This window comes from Corvus brachyrhynchos, unplaced genomic scaffold, assembly GCF_000691975.1.
Source record: "Corvus brachyrhynchos isolate BGI_N302 unplaced genomic scaffold, ASM69197v1 scaffold4, whole genome shotgun sequence".
Taxonomy (NCBI): domain Eukaryota; kingdom Metazoa; phylum Chordata; class Aves; order Passeriformes; family Corvidae; genus Corvus; species Corvus brachyrhynchos.
Window position 1 is genome coordinate 4,282,872 of NW_008237878.1, and position 14,812 is coordinate 4,297,683.

The 14,812-nt window shown below is 36.0% G+C and overlaps 1 protein-coding gene across 17 annotated transcripts in view; it reads right to left on the bottom strand.

Moving 5' to 3' along the window:
* ERC2 (ELKS/RAB6-interacting/CAST family member 2) overlaps positions 1–14,812 on the bottom strand; it is a 432,041-nt gene that overhangs the window by 98,086 nt on the left and 319,143 nt on the right. For all 17 annotated transcript variants that reach the window (XM_017732424.1, XM_017732423.1, XM_017732425.1 and 14 more), the window contains one exon: positions 12,333–12,398. In XM_017732424.1, the coding sequence (XP_017587913.1) occupies positions 12,372–12,398 (27 nt within the window). In that variant the 3' untranslated portion in view covers positions 12,333–12,371. The remainder of the gene's footprint in view (positions 1–12,332; positions 12,399–14,812) is intronic.

The window sequence follows — 14,812 nt, forward strand, 5'->3', positions numbered from 1 at the left end:
AAAGGTAGATTATCTATTTTACATATATTTCCTCAAATTAATAACTGAATACCTGAGGTTGCAATAGTCATGCTTTTAACTGGGAGAAAATAAGTTTGATACGGGGTAGGAATGCAGATTATGAAGTATAGCAAAGACACAATAAATAAATTGTATTTTCAAGTGAGATGATCCAAAGATAAGGGGGAAAGAACATGAAAAAAGGAAAAGAAGAGAAAATGGAAACAAAAGGAATTCAAAAGAATAATGGGGGAAATCCACCAAAGACTAACTTGAAGAGTTGATAGAAATTATGACTATTTTTCTATTTCTCAGTCCTTTGCTGTTCTCCCTGTATCCTAATTCTACCCCTAATGCTCTTAGCACACAGTTTACCTACCCCTTTCATTGGACATAACCCAAATAACCTGTTTTGCCATTCACCTTTTCACTCCATCTCAGAACTTCAATCCTGCCAAAACAAACTACGCCCTGCCCTTGTGCTAAAACTAACCCAGTTCTCCAGCTCCTTCCTACTTCCCCCTGCTGAAAACACACTCAGGACTGCAGGTGTGTCTCTTAATCACATACAAAAATCACAGGTTTGGAGAAGGCTCTTATTCTCAACCTGCAGTCCCAGAAAGCCAATTCCCAACTTCACAACCAATCTCTTCCTTCTCACTCCCATCTCACCAGGCCAAACCCTTACTCCCCACTACAAGCAGTGGGAACGAAAAAGCAGAACAAAAAAGCCAGCACATTATTTAGCCAAAATTGCTAAATCTTGATCCAAGCACAACTGTATAGCTCTTTGATGAAGTTGCAGTTCCTGTATAAGAATGGCAAAACCAAAAAGAAATTATTATTCTCTAAGGCAGTAAGAATATTTTCTGCTACCTCATCATGCTTCACTTCAGTTCCTGGGGATAGCAGCATCTTCCTGCAGTAATTTTGATTCAAGGACCACTACCTTATACAAGCTGTAGTGTTGTCACAGGCATTGAAACATTTAGTAATTTCACAGAATCCACAAAATTCTTCAGGACATTAACTATCACTAAGTTTTAAAAGATCATCTAGTACCAGAAATGCCTACTATGTTACTCATGTGGTGGCCCTAGGAACTAAATTAGCAAAAGAAACCTAAAAGACAAAGACCAAAACCAAGTAAAAAAACCCCAAACCATAACGGGGGACAAAATTTTTAAAAGTTAAAATGCAGATTTAATACCATACCGTAATATAAATTTGAACACATCCTATATAAAAACAGCACTGGTTGTAACAAGACACTGGGATACTTTTGCATGACCCCACTTCCTGTTAGTGGTTTAAAACTTCCCCCTCACCCCCCGAATTTTCATTCGGTATTTCAAAGCAGCATCTGGGTGAAATATGCTTTAAATACAGTGATTTATTTATTGCCTGCAACAATACTTGGCAATAGGAATATGCATGCAACAACCCCAGACAACACTTGCAAAGACACTGAGAAAAGCAAGCCCTCCTAAAAGACAATTCGTCTGCTGAGCGAGCGGGCAGGCAGCAACACGCATTTTGAATGACATGTCTAAGTTTCAACAGCAGCTTGCAGGAAACATTTACATTTGAAAAATCCCTACTTTGACCTCTTTTTCCCCAGTTTGCTTGCTGGCAGATAGGAGTACATGACAAATGAACCTAATTGAAGTAGGCTGGATGCCAGATTGCCTGTTAAAAAAGAGCACCTGATCGTGCTTTAGGTGAGAGGTCAGTGACACTGAACACCAGCAGGTGTAATAACAACCGCAGGCTTTCTGTAAAGGAAATGCAAACAAGAATTCAGCCCCGGGATATTCAGGACAGAGCTGACCTGCTCAGGGCCCGTGTGACTGGCAGCCAGGGCTGCACTCACCATTGGTGATGCTTTGTCAAAGCTGTATCGTGACATGGCTTTGAGCAGTGTGTCACAAAAGACGGAGTCTCGAGCGAAAATCATAATGCAACATAAAACTGGGCACTGAAGAAGAAAGCAGTTTTTCTACTATTAAAAAAGCCCCCAAAGACACAGAATAAATCATTCTGATTCTCAGCACTTGTTTTCACCTTGCCACAAAGCCTTTATCTGTCATCATTTAAAAACTACACTGTTGGAACTACCTGACCATCAGTCTTGGAAACATTTGACAAGAAACTAATTTGTTCTTGCAAACTCTGCATGCTCTACCCACCACTTCTGGGAAGAATGTAGAAAAACAATATGTAAATAACATTTTAAACCAGTGTTAGTCCATCTTATTAAATTACATTAATTTGTCAAACACCTATCCTGCCGATTTGGAGGTTTTATATTCCAACTATTGCTTTTAATCAAAGGAAAAGTGACTCGCTGATAAACAATATTTTTCTTATACTGAAGCTTGCTAAAATTGCATTATAAGACCAATGTCAAGGCACACAATTTGGACCAACCACAGTGTAGTCTTGAAACAAAGCTAATAACCAGTGCAGCTTTCATAGATTTGGGAGCTTTATTTTCTAGAAGACCACCCCCACACTTGATTTCTGGAATATCTGCATCCTTTTTGATTTTAGATTTATTTATTCCATGTTGGTTTAGAATCTGGCAATGGATCCCTCTCTGTTTCAAAAATTCCATCATGATATTAAAAAAATGTAGAGTTCTTAGGCAACGGGATAAATGCTTTAATTGGTGTTTGCAGGATCCTAGTAAAAGCCATCTGTGTCATATGTATACCTACATTTGATCTCACACAATAAAATTAAGGAAAAAAAAGAAACAACTGGGATTAGCAATTAGCTAACTGGTCTCTGAATGATGGTCTGTGCTAGATCCTGTTTGGTGAGACTGATGATTTGATTATCCTTCACATAAAAATATTTGTGCTAAAATTCATTTTTAATAAATTTTTTCTTCAGATTATGTTCCATCAGGCAACTCAAGTGAGGCTACTTATTAAAAAGACACATTGACAAGACTTTTCTATCATACTCAGAGTAGAATACAGCAAATGTGTGTGATATTTAGATTTTGGTCATTGCATTCTGATTGATACTGCAAAGAGAGTCAAAATCATGAAAATGAGAACAGCATAGCTGACATTCTCTCCAAAAGTTCTGGTGTGAAATCTTGTCCTCAAAAAGTCAGCAGGACAATGACAGAGTTTACTGACATCAATGTGTTGCTGCGTTGTAAATTCTCCAGGATGGTGGAAGCTTCATGTGCTACATTCTTCTTCTTCAACAAACATGTATTTGGCACTTAATAAATAAAATATGATGAAACCATGAGAAAACAAAGATTTCTAAACCCAGTATAATAGTTTCAGAAAAAAAAAAACATTGGAACACCCACTGTCATTACTTCTGAAGTAAAAACAGTCTGTGGCTTTCAGACCTTCCAGCTGGTCAAGTCTGTTTCTGAGCAGCTTTTATGTAAAAAATCATGTACCACCACACCCTGCAGGGCTGTTGCACCATACTCCAAACTCATGGTGCAGTTGATTATTAATGAATTTTTCAAAATATAGAAGGCATACACAAATGAAAAATATGTAACCACTTACATGTGGAAAGAGTTTTTTTTCTGAAAATAAAAAAGCAGTTTCATAAGGTGCTTAGCAATTCTTCCTTTAGAGAAGTTCATATTCTAAGACAATTTAGTAGCCCTTACATGCATCAGATCACATAAAACCATGAATCTGAATGCACAAAGACAGCATTTGAAATATTTCTAACATCAGTTATTAACTGAAGTTTGCCTTATGGGTGCTAAGCAGATACTCAGCTTTGTCCCTCCACCCATTTAGGGGAGAATGTACTGATGTGTTAATCACCTGCTGGGTGGTGGTGGGGAATCTATCCTTTGATCAAAGGGAGACATACTGGTTTTACTTTACATCCTGTCTCTCTCACTTTCAACTGGCCCATAGCTGGAGGGATTCATTTCAGGATTTTCCTTTATTCCAAGTATTCTGTTCCTTGCTGCATACCACCACTCAAGACATCAGGGCTAAAACCAAACACTCTTTGTGGTACACCCATATGACAGACTTCAAAATGGAAACAATATTTAAGTTAAACCTGTAAGATCAAGTTTGCTGAAACCCTGCAATGCATGAAGCTTTTGAACACTTCAGCATCAGATCAAAGTTTGACGGACAGACTCGAGGAGAGAATCAGTACATTTAAACCTATCAATCCTCAAGGAAAAACAGAGCACATTCGTAAAAGTACAGTTGACAGTATTCATTTTGTCTTGGTGCTAACAGCAGTCAAATAAAGCCAGAGCTCATGTTTTTTTCTCTGTACTATATCTTTTTTCTGTAACTAAGGCAGGGGTTTCTCACTCAGCTTGTTTAAAGTACATTTTTGGAGCTACATGCTTTCAAGAGGGAAAGAAAAGGTTCTGAGTTTCTTCTGATTTTTATAGTGAAGGATCATTTCCAGATAAAACTTTTCAAACTTCCTTCAAGCAGTAAGACTGTATCTGTGGAGGATTCACACACAACTTCAGTAGTTTTCATAGTAAGCCCTCTCTTTCCCACAAAACCAAAAGAAAAGGTATCCGAAGACAATTTTTGAACAAGTTGTATTCACTTCTTCAAATTAAAAATTAGAAAACTTATTAAGTAAAAGAGTTAACTGGAAAAAAAAGGAATTAGCTCTCTGAGAATGGGCTCTTTTCTCACTTGCAATCAGTTGCAGGCTTTTTTGGTTGACAGGTTCAGTTCTAAGAACTATTACTACTAGCAGATATTTTTGAGGATTATTCATTTTCCTTAAAATGAAGGGTCATTCTAGTTCTAAATATGCTTCCATTGATTAATTACACAGTGGAAATAGATTATAAGCCTCAAGGTAAAGAGATTTGCAACACTGCAACTGTGAAATAGCTCGTGTCAATTATAAAACAACAATACAACAGTTTCTTATTAAATTTTCTGCCACTAACTTTGGAAATAAGGCAAATTTACAAATGAAGAGTAAGATCTCTTAGAAGATTAACTGTATAATAGATGGATTAAAAGCTGAATGTGGTTTGGTACAGAAATCTGGTGAAGAAAAGCACCTAAAATTCAAGCAGTTTAAACAGTTTTTTTAAAAAATGTCCGACCATGCATAATTATTTTACAAATAAGTGCTGCAGGATCTACGTAAATTTCTCAACAATTTTGTCAGTCCCAGACATAGTGTGAGTGTGGGTAAGTTAAATAGGGTGGATAAGGAGTTATGTTTTCATTAAATCTAATCACAGATTTATATCACAGCTGCAACATAGAGTAAGGCACACAAGAGAATTTAGAAACTTGGTAAAAAAAACTTCTTTCAGCAGCATAGCATTGAAGAAAAGAAACCTTTATCAGTTTTTTGCCCTGCAATTAATGCAGGTAAGGATATAATACTCAATTACTTTGAAAAAACATAAAGGCAATCTTGTAGCACTTTCAGTGCAGAAGGCTTGAACACAACTCAGTTCAATCAGAATGTTGGAATCTGTTATTACTTACCCAGGTATAAATTCCTATAGGCCTACAGAACCAACCTAAGTCAGACCTAAAGCCTCTAACTGCCATAATCAAAATCACGTTAGATAACAGAATTCCTAAATCATTAAAAACTTACCTCAGTGTTTACATTCGACCCTCTCCATATTCTTAGGGCTAAAATGAATCCTCATGAAAAGCTCACAAGCAGGCCAGGTCAGCAGATGTAAAACACGACACAAAGAATGTGCCTGTGCTGCTTTGATGGCTCCAGCAAACTCAGATTTTGGCCTCAGCCACATTAGGAACAGTAGCCATTTGTAAGCTTCCAGCTTTGTTTGAGATTTATCACCTAATTTCAAGGCCCCAGAACCATGTGTGAGAAAATTAATCATATTATTACTATAACTGGCTCAGAAAAAGCTTGTTGCATGATCTATCAAAAAATCCCAACCAAAAAAGAAGCAAGAAGAACTAGTTTTCCTAAAATGTAACACAGATTTACTCTCCAAAATTATAGCTCCACGGAAAATATCATTTATTACTGATCTCCATGCTTGCATCTGGTAGAAATATGTCTATCTGCAAAATGAACAAAGAGTTTCTGATTCTGATTAGTTCAACAAGAAAACAGCACTGGATAAATTGAAATTATTTTAATAACCTGATTACCTAAATTGGTGCTAGAGCCTTTGAAGATAAAGTGATTTCAGGAAGGGTCCTTTTGTTTTTAACTTATGGATATAATTCTCTTCCAGATGAAGCTTTTCCACTTGAAGATGTTAGTGCCACTGGCTGCTCTGCCCCTGCCATCTTATCACTGCTCCACGTGCTCTCTCATCCACACCAGGCAACGACAGCCAGGCTGCCCTGATGAGTGGCTACTCATCACTGCTTATGCTAACCTGGAGTGCAGTTGATAAGGGATTGATTTCTTCTGCTGATGGATCTGGGGGGTTACAATCTCAGCAGAAGAATAGCAGTAAGTGGGTAATGGTGGGTGGCAATACCATCCTCAGCTGGCACAGCTGCATGGCTTAGGCTGGGGACAGATTTCCTCACCCACATTCAGGTGTGCTGTGGAAGGATTTCAGTTTCTCATCCCTTTCCCCTGTAAGACCATGACCTCTTCTAATCCTCCAGTAATGCTGTTCAAACGAGTAGCATATTCCTTTTAGTCAAAAAGATCTGGTTTAAAATAAAACTAGTACATAAACTGTTTAGCTAGCTTGGCTGACTTTGGTAGAACTCAGAGCCAAGCTGAAGAAGAGCTCATGGTCTGGCCAGCCAGATGTGCTGAAAGGCTCCAGGAGGGGACCAGTAAAATCATCATGGCTCTTCTGGAAAACAGACCTATACACATTTTCACTGGTTAACTGTCTATAAAGCAAAGATCAAAACAGAAATAAAATGAAACAGCAAGGCTCTGCCATTTTTGATATGCAGGGACACTCCATCACAATTTAAAATGAGCAATTAGCACACGAGATTTTTTTTAACAAATGAGAATATTGTTGCCAAAACAGATTATTAGAGTGGGACAGTATAGAGAAATCAGAAATATTAACAGGCATATCTTAGCTATTTCTAATCCACTACATTAATATTTACTATTAGAGCACAAGTATACAAATAGCTACATATTGTCAAAACAATGTTCCTAAGATGCTGATTACTGAACTTAATTAAATCACATGAACAAATATTTTTCTTAGATTTCTGCATTTTTACTCTGTTGTAGAATTATTCATAAATTATCTTGTTTCAGCCACGGATTTAAGGCTCATACTCAAGACAATCACATCATTCCCAATGCCTTTACTCTGTCAGAAAAAGGAAAGGAGTATGCAAGGACACCTGCTGGAACAGCCAAATGGTTCTGTTTATTTGTTTCTTTGCAACCACACCTCCCTCAGTTCAGTTCTAGACACCACTCCCTGAAGATGTGTTTCCATTACTGAAGGTGCATGATCTGAAAATTTGCTTCAGAAACCAGAGCCAGAAGAGCAGAAAGCATAAGAGACAGTGTGGATGTGACTCCAGACTGGCTCCAGGCTTGTGGCTGGTAGGACTGGCTATCTCTGACAGCAGTCATCACCTATCAGAGGTTTCCTTGAGGAAACCATGAGACAAATGCAATGACAACTGGTATTTCATTAATGTTACATAGGTCAGCACAGGGAGGTTGTCTTACTTTTTTTTCTTACTTTCAAAGTGGCATTATGGCATAGTAACTAATAGAATACTAAAAATAGATACTAGGAGACTTTAATTAGGTATATATTTTTGGTACTTTGATGAACATTTTCTCTTGTATTTTTCCATAAGCTTCGCAGAGCAATTTACATAAATCTCATTTATTTAAAACTGGGGGGTTTAATCTTTTAGTATTAAATTATAAAATCTTACATTTAAAAGTTTATGTCATATAACCTTTGATTAGGTCAGGAGGTAATTCTGCTTCCAAACAAACCAGGACCTTCCAGTCAGAACGCTCTGCAGGCAGTACCACATTCACATACCCTAATATTCACCAACAACTCTTTGAAACTGTTTTCAAGACAAATAAAATAATAGCAATTTCACATATTCACATGATAATTTGTAGAAGTGAAATCCAGCACAATGCAATTCATCATTGAATTCACATCTTTAGAGCAGATTTTTGCTACTTCTTTTCAAGATGTCAGCTTAGCTTCAGATTTTAAACAGCGAGATTATTTGATTACTTTTGCGAAATCAGCAATTAACTACTCCAGTTTACAGCAACCATAGTATTTCAAAACAAAGATGAAAGCTGTGAAAACACACACAGCCTTTTCTCACTTTTTACAGTGTTTAAAATTGCTCTGGTATGTTATTTATTTTTACTATGGAAGAGTATAAAAGAGCACGACTGATGATGATGGTAGGCCCTGTGATTGTTGTCTTCAGACTGACTACATCAAAAGCTTTCAAGTTCAGTTCATCTGCTACATTTTATTTTTTTTGTACACCTTCTGCACCTGCAATGAAAAAGCTGAGGCCAAAGTTCAGGCAGAATGGCCTGACTCACACAGCTGAAATAGAAGTGACAGACAAAAAACTAGTGAATTTATATAATATGTTTCTACAGCTAGACATGAGGATGATTTGGTGTCTCATAAATACAATGTTTAAGATGAGATAAATGCCTGTCAAAGAACATCTAGTTCATACAAATAATTTGAGAATACATTTGTGTATATGCACAGGTGCTTTTCTACTATGAAAAGAACAATCAAAAGGAAGAAACTGTTCTGAGTGAAAACTGAACAGTACTGAAATAAATAACAGGGCTTTCATTAACTCTAACAGGCCCAGGGCTTCAACTTCCAGCCTTAACTCTCGTGTCAAGTCATTGACACATTTCCAGTATATAATCAATAAAATGTAACCAAATACATACAGCTAAACAAATTCCTACTTTTAATGAAAACCCTCTGACTTCAGCAGCGAGCAGTTAAAACCCAAAAATATTAGCAGTAGTAATAAAATCTTCAAGAAGAAAAGAAAGGTAACTTTTCTTTAACTAATATAAAATGTCCCAATAAAAATAAAAGCTATACATGTCTTCCATTAAGAATTAAAGTATTTTAACAAGAATAAAGACTAGTCACAAATCTGTCCATTTGCAAAACAAACATTGCTTGGGAGGTTCCTCCTTTTGTTTAGTAAAAACTAAGTTAAAGTAAAACAACAACCATGCCTAAAAGTTCACAAATCCAAAATGCCCTTGGGCTCCAGTCTATGTAGCAACACCCATTTTTCTAATTAAGCATAGAGCTGGTATTCACACACTCAATGAGAAAGTTAAAATGAACACTGCAAACAGTCATGCTCCTTATTTTTCCCTTGCCTTGCATGATACTGATGCTCATTTCAAGGTTAACATGTTTTTTCCTAAACAGGCTAAACAGAATATCCAAACAAAAAGAAAAATAATTTACAAAAGTCATAACTTGAATTAATGAAAACAAAAAGCAGAACAATAGCTAATAGTTAATGTCTTTAAACATATCCTTATATAGCAACATGACAAAATTTTGTTGTGCTTTGCACTGCTGTTAGCAAGAACATCTTGAGAGAGAACTGTTCACCACATCTCAGCAAAGACAAATCTAGGCACCACATTTGTTTTGTAACAGCCTTCTCCTCCTCCTCCCTGAAGCATATGAAACACATCCAATAGTTAGAAGTGAACAGCAAATATTTGCCTGAGCAATATTCTTTCATCCATGTTGCAGACAATTTCTGCTTTGAAGGAGTTTTTTGCTGAATGGCACTGATGCCTCCTGAAGAATGCCTACACAGTATCTATTAAGGCCAAATTTTAAATTTACAGACTTTATGGGCTGCTCCTAAATCCAAATTTAGCAGACTAGCTTTATGATCCTATTTTCAAAAGCACTAGACCTCAGCTGCTGCCAGGCACAGGCTTCAGTTGCTCTTTGTTTCACATGTGAAGGTAACCCTGTTCTGAGGATGTAACAGACAATAAATTTGTCCAAACACTCCTCAGCATCTTTTAAAACATTTAAAACTTCACATCTGACACAGAATGAAGTCTACAGCACTGTACAAACAAAATACTGTACAAATAGGTTTTGTGTTGAGCTCTCTTACACACACATGGACAGCTTGTGGCAAAGTCAAAACTGTTTTTCCAGTGTCTGCTGCACTTCAGTGGTTGGAACTGGAAAGGGAAAACAAGCACTTGTGTTCTACCTGCACTCCTCAGCTGTGCCACAAAACATATTTTCTGAGGGTCACATGGCTTCAGTTACCCATGACAGATTACTATATAGGCTTAATTCTTAAAACTTATCATCACCTCATGATTTTCTTTCTTTTTTTTTTTCCTCTGTAAGGGTGAGGAGAGGGGAAAAGATCCTGTTTCTAACAAGACTTGAGCACTGCAGCTACATTTGCTACCAAATGGGCTGGCCAGTGAGATTTCCCTGAACACCTTGTCTGTTCCTTAATGAGTAACCAGCTCTCTATAACCTTACAACACTTTCTCATCCTGCCACTCTGCATCTCCACCAGAATTTCCTGTCACTCCTGTGTAGTAGCTGAGCACCAAAGTGGTAAAGTTTAAAGGGAGTTCACTTAATAATTAGAGGACCAGCCTGCACTACCTTTACTGAGGCAGAGTCCCACCTCATGGCCTCTGGAAAAGCTCTGATTGCATAAATCAATCATAACAATTAGTCTTGGAACAAAGCAAATTCAGAAGCTACATGTTTTGGTATACCAGGCACTTTCTGTTTTGTAGGAAAAAAATCCTCTTAAAGAAAAATCAACTCCAATTCAAAAGCATATAATCTATTTTACACTGCTCTAATAAATGCTAAATAAATATTCCCTAAGTCTCTTGCCAGCCAGCTTTCAAAATCATTGTACTCTTTGTGCACAAATTTTCTTAAACCAAATCAAATGTGGTTTTGAGACTCTAAAAGGGAAAAAATATGCTTTGGTTCATAAACATGTTCCATGTTGCAATGGAAATGCATTATAGTTTAAATAATTTAAACTGTAAAACTACAAATTATGGCAAATATAAAAAGTATAAAACAGTAAGGTGAAGTTTTTTAATAGAAACCCACATTCTTTCAGTTGAAATACTTTAAAAATTAAATTGTTTCTATTCTATTTTCCTCTCCAACATAAAATATATTCCTCATGTTCATTCTCATTGGGTGTCTTGTTTTCTTCACGTTCACAATGAGTTTTTGATAGATGTGTGCAGTAACAAAACAAATACATAGAAGCTTTTCAAAATAAGATAGATATACACCCAATTTAATTACATTAATGTTGTGTTTTAATATACACTCAGTTGACTGAGAGATTTGATTTCTCTCAACCATACTACTTGTTATGAAAATAGGAGAGAGTGTGAGAGGAAGAATGGTAAAATGCCAAAAGCAATATAACGTGTGGAAGCTTTAATAAGACATTAATCTTTACTTATGTGAGTAGATTTTTCTCCTCTGAACAGGCCCATTGTGGTAAATGAAATTGTTCCTGTAAGAAGTAGCAAGCAACATTTTCTACCAGCAACCCACCAAAGCCCGGTGTCCTCAGCAGTGTCGAGACCATGGTGATCTTGAGCTACAAATTACCTACAGCTTCAAAGGCCAGCCCCAAACAAGTGGATATGCACAAACCAGTACCTGACACATGATGACAATACAGTAGTTACTCATAATTTAAGAGACAAACAATATAAGCTGCACTTTGTACTCTTGAATATCACAAGGAAATTATTGTATGGATGTTACTCCATCATAATATTTCAGGCAAAGAGCATGTATTGCACAGAGAGATTACACTTTCCTTATTAAACATCTGCTGCTTATTTTAAAATTTCACTAAAACATTTCAACTTAAGAGGTAGTCTCATGTATTTCCATGCATATCAAATTCTGTTTGAGTGAAACTGCATGCTCAATCCGTGGCAAAATTTCTTAAGTATCAAACTTTCATACACATTCTGCAAAGATATTACAGTGCTCATACAGGGATTTTAGAGATGATAAAGCAAATTAATACTAGTTTAAAGAACTTACCTACTGAAGAAAATTGTTTAAACAGATACAAATAGATGTCTTTCAAAGTTTTGCACCCACCTACACCTTTAGCCACAATAAGTTATGAAAAAACTAAAGCACTACACCATTAAACCTCTAGACAAAGTTTCTCATTTTTCACTGCATATAAGAAAACATCCTTACAGCATTCACAAACACACTTGTCAAGAAACACACAGCTCCATGCAGTGTATAAAAAGAACCACACCAATTAGACTGAAACTTGAAAAAGAGAGAAAAGAGAGTTTCTCACCCCTCAAAACAAAACTGGAACTTTGGTTTATAGGAACGGCTATGCCCATATACCCTCCTCATCATCCTGGGTGCCAGGCATTAGGAGATGCACAGAGAAGGTGTTGGCATTGGAATGAAAGAAAGAGAGGTTAGTTACATTGGTGCATATAAAATACAATTTTCTTGGCTGTTAAAAACATGACTTTTTTTTTTTAATATAAGCCAGTGAAAACAACTGAACAAGCTTGTGTTACATATACAAGAATCTGCATCTATAGCAACCAAAAAAACAACAACAGTGACGTAGAAGTTTTTCCCTCCCAGTTCAAACAGTGCGTAGGAAGATGATTAAAAGATTAAATATTAAAAGATTATCTATTTTTTAATTGCACGCAATTCATACCAACATTAACAGCAAAGAAAAGATCAAAGCTTTTAAGTAAGCAAAAAAATTAATCAAATTGTCTTACATTCTGTTACAAGATACAAAACTGCTGAATAACCAAAAAATCTATCATTAGCAAAGTACACTTTTCCAGCATGCTACCAATTAAATTTATCTTTTCAACAAATGTTGAATGCACATTTTTGAATAGTACTAAGTAGTTATTCCCCTTTTTTCCAGTTTTGAAATTAGGTTTATTAATTTATTTAGAGTTTTAGTGATAAATAACATTCATGACAAATACAAAAATTCATAACAATTTCTTGAATTTGTTTTAAAAAGGGATTAATTTATGGCAGATAAGCTGAAAGTGGAAAGCGTTCACATGTGTTATAAACTTGAAGTTAATAATAAAAATAAAATTTAATTTTAGTAAAATAAAAACAAAATAAGAAACATGAACTAAACCAGGAGATTGAAATGTTGTTCCCCAGATGCATTAACTAAAACTGAAATTTTACAATGACTCTTTATCTATACACACAGAGATGTGCACGTGCACAGCTGTCTCTATACATAGTTCTACTGTGCCCAATGATGTGACACTCAGCTTCTAGAACACAGAGGTGCACAGCACAGTGTTTGTCATTTAACTCAGCATTTCAAAATCAAATAAAATCATATCATTTTAGATATCTTTAAATTCACCCGTTAATATTTTGGAAACGTAAAAAAAATACATTCTATAATTTCAAAACCTTGAAAGTTAGCTGGTGTAACATGTTGCTGGCACTTAATTAAATCTAAAAACTAAATAAAATGAATGGTAATTAATTATGATTGAAATGGACAGGAATTTTAGCCTGAAAATATACACTGCCAGTATCACTACTGTTCCTAACCCATTCTTGGAATAAAAAAGAGCTCCCAGATGTCAACTGTTATTAAAAACCAGATGTTAAGATAGATGCCTTGCATGTTGCTGAATTAAGTAAAGAAATCTGACAGTCCACTATAAACTTAGCTATCACTTAACACAGGAGAAATGTGGGTAGATTTTTTAAAGTTGACTTGGAACACATCTGAGTTATAAGATCTGCACAAATACACCACAAAGCAAAGACACAGTAAGGCCTGAATACCCTTATTTATTTTTGAAACAAAGGGACAGGTTCTGTAAAACTTCCAATAAGCTGGGTTTCCCTCTGTGAAAACACAAGCTATTCCCTCTGAATTCTGCAGGAGCCACTCTTGGTCAGGCCCACTAGCCCTAATTGAACTGACTTTCAAGTTGACAAGACTTTTACCAGAGTAAAGGCTGAAGAAAGGATGAAGGATTTCTTTTCCGCTGAGTAGTTTGATCCTATTTCACTAACAGAATGCATTAGGTTAATCTTTGGTGATATCCTTAAAAACAGCAAGAAATCAACAAAATGGACAACTCAATAGGTTTCCAGGTGACTCCTCCCCTAACTACACACAGCTGCTTTGCTGTTTAAAGCATTGCAATCCTTCAAACAGGCAGATGGCCATTTTTACTTCAATTATTTGTGCAATCTCCTTTTGGCAGAATTCTAGAAGAGTTGAAAAATCAAATATTGTCAAATATTTGTAAAAAGTTTTATGGGAAATTAAAGACTATACAGTTTGACACTGATCCTGATATACAATAAGCAAAAAATTAAAAGCTGGAGCTCAGTTAATGTCAATCAACATGGCTTTATTGAGTATCAGTCCTGTCAAAATAACTTTGTATCTTTTCCAATTACATAGAGACTCTTTTTGATAAGGTAAGTGCTTTGAAATAATATGCTGAGATTTCTGTAAGGCATTTGATTATGTGCCACATGACACAGTGTCAGAAAAATTATCTCTACACAGAATGAATATTTGCTGGAGAAGGAAGGGGATCCATAGATCTCTTTCTCATCCCAAACTTGTTCCATATTCCCATGATCTGAAAGAAAAGCCTGGAAAGTCTTGGAAAAGTGAACAGATTTGGAATTATCTGAATAAATATTATCAGACACACACATATGCCTGAAATCATGAATCCACTTTCATAATAGGAAAACATTTAGGGCAGGCTCAGAAGAAAGGGAACTGCTTCTGAA